This window comes from Cyprinodon variegatus, unplaced genomic scaffold (assembly GCF_000732505.1).
Source record: "Cyprinodon variegatus isolate N-32 unplaced genomic scaffold, C_variegatus-1.0 Scaffold1190, whole genome shotgun sequence".
Taxonomy (NCBI): Eukaryota; Metazoa; Chordata; class Actinopteri; order Cyprinodontiformes; family Cyprinodontidae; genus Cyprinodon; species Cyprinodon variegatus.
In genome coordinates, this window is record NW_015151643.1 from 176493 (window position 1) to 181058 (window position 4566).

Consider the following 4566-nt stretch of genomic DNA (forward strand, 5'->3'; position numbering starts at 1 on the left):
CCTCAGGTGTGTCGAAGGCTCAGCTCAGGAGGATCCACGGCGAACTCTGCTGGAGAAAGGTGGAACTTCTCCAGATCCCAACAATGCGATTAACCAGTACACAGGAGTTCCACTGACACTGCACAAATCTACATCCACACAGTCAGAAATGATTCAGCAGAAATAATGAACGAGGAGATCCATTCTGTCAGAGCAAGGTTCTTTTGACATTGTAGTCCTGAAATTTATTTTTGCTAATAAAGGTTGAACACACTGTATAAGCTTTTTATACAGCTTATGGACTTTGGACCAGATACACAGTAATACTTATGCCAAAGCTGCAGCTTCAACTACATGTTGCTGTGATTAAACGTGTAATATTCATAGGTTTTGCTTTTGATCTTTGCATACATGTATTTACAGTACTGCATGTACTACATGCTTTGCGTGTTGTGTGATTTTTACTGTTGTTTCTTGCAGGTTATGTGCGTCGGGCACATTCATTATTTTTGTTTCTTTTTTTTTTTTTACCCTTTTAGTGTTGTATAAACCTTAGTTGAGTCACATAAGTTTTAGAGTTGATAATTATTTCTTTTTTTCTTTTTGGTTCTTTGGATCGGCTCACCAGGTCCAACTTTCTGTTCATACTTTTGTTTTTTGCTTTTTCTTAGAGTTTTTTTCGGACATGGGGAACTGGGGAAAAATCTGACTCTCTGTTTTTTTTTTTTTTGTCTCTTTGCAGAAAAACAAACAACTGATCTAAAAAGAAGTTCCAGAGATTAGGAATAAAAACAATTCTTTTAAACCTCATGTTTGTCTCATGTACTCAAATATGTTGTCGTAACACAGGTATTGAAGCAGATTACTTGGAGCTTTCAGTATTTTCTGTGTTTATCCCCCTGCTTAATTCTCAGCCCCTCTCATTATCCTCCCTCCGCCTCAGTCTCCATATGTTTTTTTAAATTGTTTTCCCAAAGCCACCTATAATAATGTTTTTATAAATTATTACCCAGTGGAACTTTTTGGCAACAGCCATTATGTTCTACCTGCGAAACCATATCTGTGTGACTCTTATCCAGCACTGGGACATTAATTCCAAGTTCTACCTTAGCAAACAGGACACGTTAAGGAAGTGTAGCAAGAAACCAAATTTCACTTTTCTGGCATTAGTCTGATTAAACAATGTAGGAGTATAGCATTTCTAGCTGTGCTTTTTATCCCTCTGACTGCAAATAGTCCCTGCTGATACTTTCTGCTGTCACCAACCTGTACCCATAGCACTGCCACTGCAGTTGGCACTGCACCAGATGCATTCACAGTGGAATAGTAACCATTTACAGAGCTATTTACCAAACATTATAGCCCCGTATGCTATGCTGCTGAGTAAGATATTTTTTTAACAATGGCTCCATAGATCATTTAGCCATCATGGTGGGTATAAAAGTGACACAGTGGTCTTACCAAAGTACCAGTGCAATCAGGGACAAGACTGATCACCAAAATGGGCAGAGTAAGAGAGGTTTCTGGGTTTTCAACAATAGCAGATAGATTTCTGATCATAATATGAAATTATCTTGTTTTCCAGATCATCTTTTATGAGGACAAAAACTTCCAGGGTCGCTCCTATGAGACCAGCAGTGACTGTGCAGAGCTGACCTCTTACCTGAGCCGCTGTAACTCCTGCAGGGTGGAGAGCGGCTGCTTCATGGTCTATGAACGTCCAAATTTCATGGGCCACCAGATGCTTATTAGGCGAGGAGAGTACCCTGACAACCAGCGGCTAATGGGAATGAGCATGAGTGACTGCATCCGCTCCTGCCGCATGATCCCTTTGGTAAGGAACTATAACTACACTACCAAAGAAAAAAAAATAGTTTCATCTGCAGGTTTTTTTTTAAATGAAAATCTGATCACAAGGTCACTTGTAGACCAAATTTTTTTTTCTTGTATGCACATTTTAAAGGTGTAGTAAAAGTAGTAAAACCTGTCCTGTTGTTTATTTTCCTGAATTTTTCATGTCAACTTAATAGCACAATTTCTCTATATGTTTCCATTAAAACTCTTCTTTGGTAAAAATGATTCCTTGCAGCACAGAGGTCCATTCAGAATGAGGATCTATGAGCGAGAGAACTTCAGTGGTCAGATGAACGAGTTGATGGAAGACTGCGACTCCATCCAAGAGCGTTACCGCATGTCCAACTGCCAGTCTGTTCATGTGATGGATGGCCACTGGCTGCTGTTTGAGCAGTCCAGCTTCAGAGGCAGGATGATCTACCTGAGGCCTGGAGAGTACAGGAGCATGAGAGACATGGGAACAGGTCCCATGGACATGAGGATTGGCTCCATCAGACGCATCATGGAATCCTGTTAGTTGGGACAGAAAAGAACTCTTTTATGAAAATTACTAATTGGAAAAACAACATTTTTGCAACTGGGGTTTCCTTGAAAATCTGGGCTTCACATTTAAGATAAAACTATCTAAAATTAACTGTTTGCTTATTCTGTAGTAAATTGCGATGACTGTATCAAACCAACTAAATAACGTGAAACCACAAGAATGTTAAGAAAAATAATAAAAAAACAAAAAAAAGGAAATTTTGAGTCATTCATTTTCTACTAGCTTTACACCCACACTAACCTTTAAAATAACGTGACTATTTCACTTTAGAGGGCTGTTCGGTGGAAAAGGGGGTAGCCCCGCTGTCTTGTAGGAAGAAGGTTTCAGGTTCGATTCCCAACATATGCTCTTTCTGCATAGAGTTTGCATGTTGCCCCTGAGCATGCGTGGGTTCTCTCCAGGTACTCCAATTAACCTAACAGTCATGTCCAAAAACATGACTGTTAGGTTATTTGGCTTCTCTAAATTCTCCTTAGGTGTTAGTGGGTGTTTGAATGGTTGTCTGTCCTGTTTGTCTCCATGTTGCCCTGCGATGGACTGGCGACATATCCAGGTTGGATCCTGCCTCTCACCCGTTGACAACTGGAGATAGGCACCAGCACCCTTGTGACCCCACTTGGGATAAGCGGGATGAAAAATGGATGGATGGATGGAATGGAATTTTGCACATCCTAATTACCTGGAATTATGAAGACTTGTAAATGCACATTAAAATTCCAATTTTAGGGCAAGGTGTGACATAGCTTACATGTATTTTTATAAAATGTATTTTAAAATGTACATTAAAATGGTTACCTGATAAATACATTGAAGTGTATTTTAATGTATGTTCATTCTTTATTAAACGTTTTGTTTGCAAAGATTTCTAAACCCAGATAAACACACATCAAAAGACAAACTCAAATTTAGTCAACGTACTTTTTTCAGAATTTTGTTTGAAAACAGTAAAGTTATGGCCTGTGCGGGGCAAGTGGGCCCCGATCCCAGGGGAGCTTTTGCTCGGGGTGGTCTGGTCCGGGTGCGGGCTGGGGGGCCGGGCTAGAAGCCGGAACGAGATGGGTTGGTGTGGCGGAGTCACCGCTCCCCTCCCCCCCCCAACCAGATTTTAGGTTCCCTTATTGGGTCATCCGATAACCCTGGGACCAACCACCGGTACCGCCGGGTCTTTGGTGCTGGTATTATTGGATGTGAGTGTTATGTGTGAATGTGCGTCCGCGTTTTTTTTCTGTGTTGTGTGAGTGGGGGCACTAAGGTTGGAAGGCGTGAATGAGACTGTGAGTTTTTTTTGTTTTTTTTTTCTCTCCCAGGTTGGGGTCTGAACTGCTTCCTCTCCCAAGCATATCTCAAGTCTCCATCAAGTGCGGAGCCCATTCCCCCCGTCCTGCTCTCCCTCCGCTGGCTGGCGCCTGGGCTCACTGGTGCACTGGTGGAGCTTGGGGTTTGGCCTGGATGCCCGGGTGGCTACTGGCTCATTCCTGGCGGCTTCCTGGCGGGACCCGGTCGGCCGGGGCCTGGCTGGGGATCCTGCCGGGGGGTGGGGTGCCCCTGGGGCCTCAGATTCCTGAGGGCCAAGGGCCGGATTCACTTCGGGTTGGCTGGCTGCCGGCGGAGCCCGCAGACTCGTCCCCATGGCTCCCAGGGGCTCCGAAATTGAGGTGGCTGAGGGACTTCCTTGGGGCTGTCTCTCCTCCTCCCTTGGTGGGGATCGGATTTCCTGGGTTGGCCCCTCCTTGGTGCCTTCGCTCTTGGTGTCCCTTTGGGCGTTTGGGGATTTGAGTTTCCTGGCGCTTGCCTCGATGCTCTGGGGGGGCACCTCTTCGGCTCTCCACAACCACTACTGAGCATTTTTTTCTTTGGATAAACTTTACATGCACAGGTGCACTTTTACAAACAACTACAGGTGCTTGGTTCCAGGTACTTAGATATTAACTTCCATACAGAAAGCCCATATTCCTATCTTCAGGTAACACAGAGTACATGTCAGATTAAATAATAGTACTTCAGTGATAGTTTCTAGGTGTTACGTTATTGTATGTCTCGTACCATGTCCGTTGGTTGTGCTGTTCTTTTTACATCTCTTTGCAGGTGATGAAGCAGACTGAAAATGTTTGATCATTATCTCCCTTTTATCTCCTCTTTTTCTCATCTTTTCTCCTTCTTCTCTGTTTTCCCTTTCATGTTCTACTTAC

At 43.4% G+C, this 4566-nt stretch overlaps 1 protein-coding gene across 2 annotated transcripts; it reads left to right on the plus strand.

The window, feature by feature from the left end:
• The first annotated feature begins 1480 nt into the window (after nt 1–1480).
• Nucleotides 1481–2350, plus strand: LOC107102030 (gamma-crystallin M3-like). Of its 2 annotated transcripts, none has more exons than XM_015401174.1 (3): nt 1481–1498; nt 1565–1813; nt 2069–2350. In XM_015401174.1, exons 1-3 carry the CDS (start codon nt 1481–1483, stop codon nt 2348–2350), a joined length of 549 nt encoding a protein of 182 aa, XP_015256660.1. The 2 variants fall into 2 exon arrangements, with proteins under 2 accessions (XP_015256660.1, XP_015256661.1); XM_015401175.1 differs by having other exon boundaries at nt 1481–1489.
• Nucleotides 2351–4566: the final 2216 nt, after the last annotated feature.

Coding starts and splice junctions, on each gene's coding strand:
- LOC107102030 (XM_015401174.1), top strand. Junction 1,814..2,068: donor CCTGCCGCATGATCCCTTTG/GTAAGGAACTAT, acceptor GATTCCTTGCAG/CACAGAGGTCCATTCAGAAT.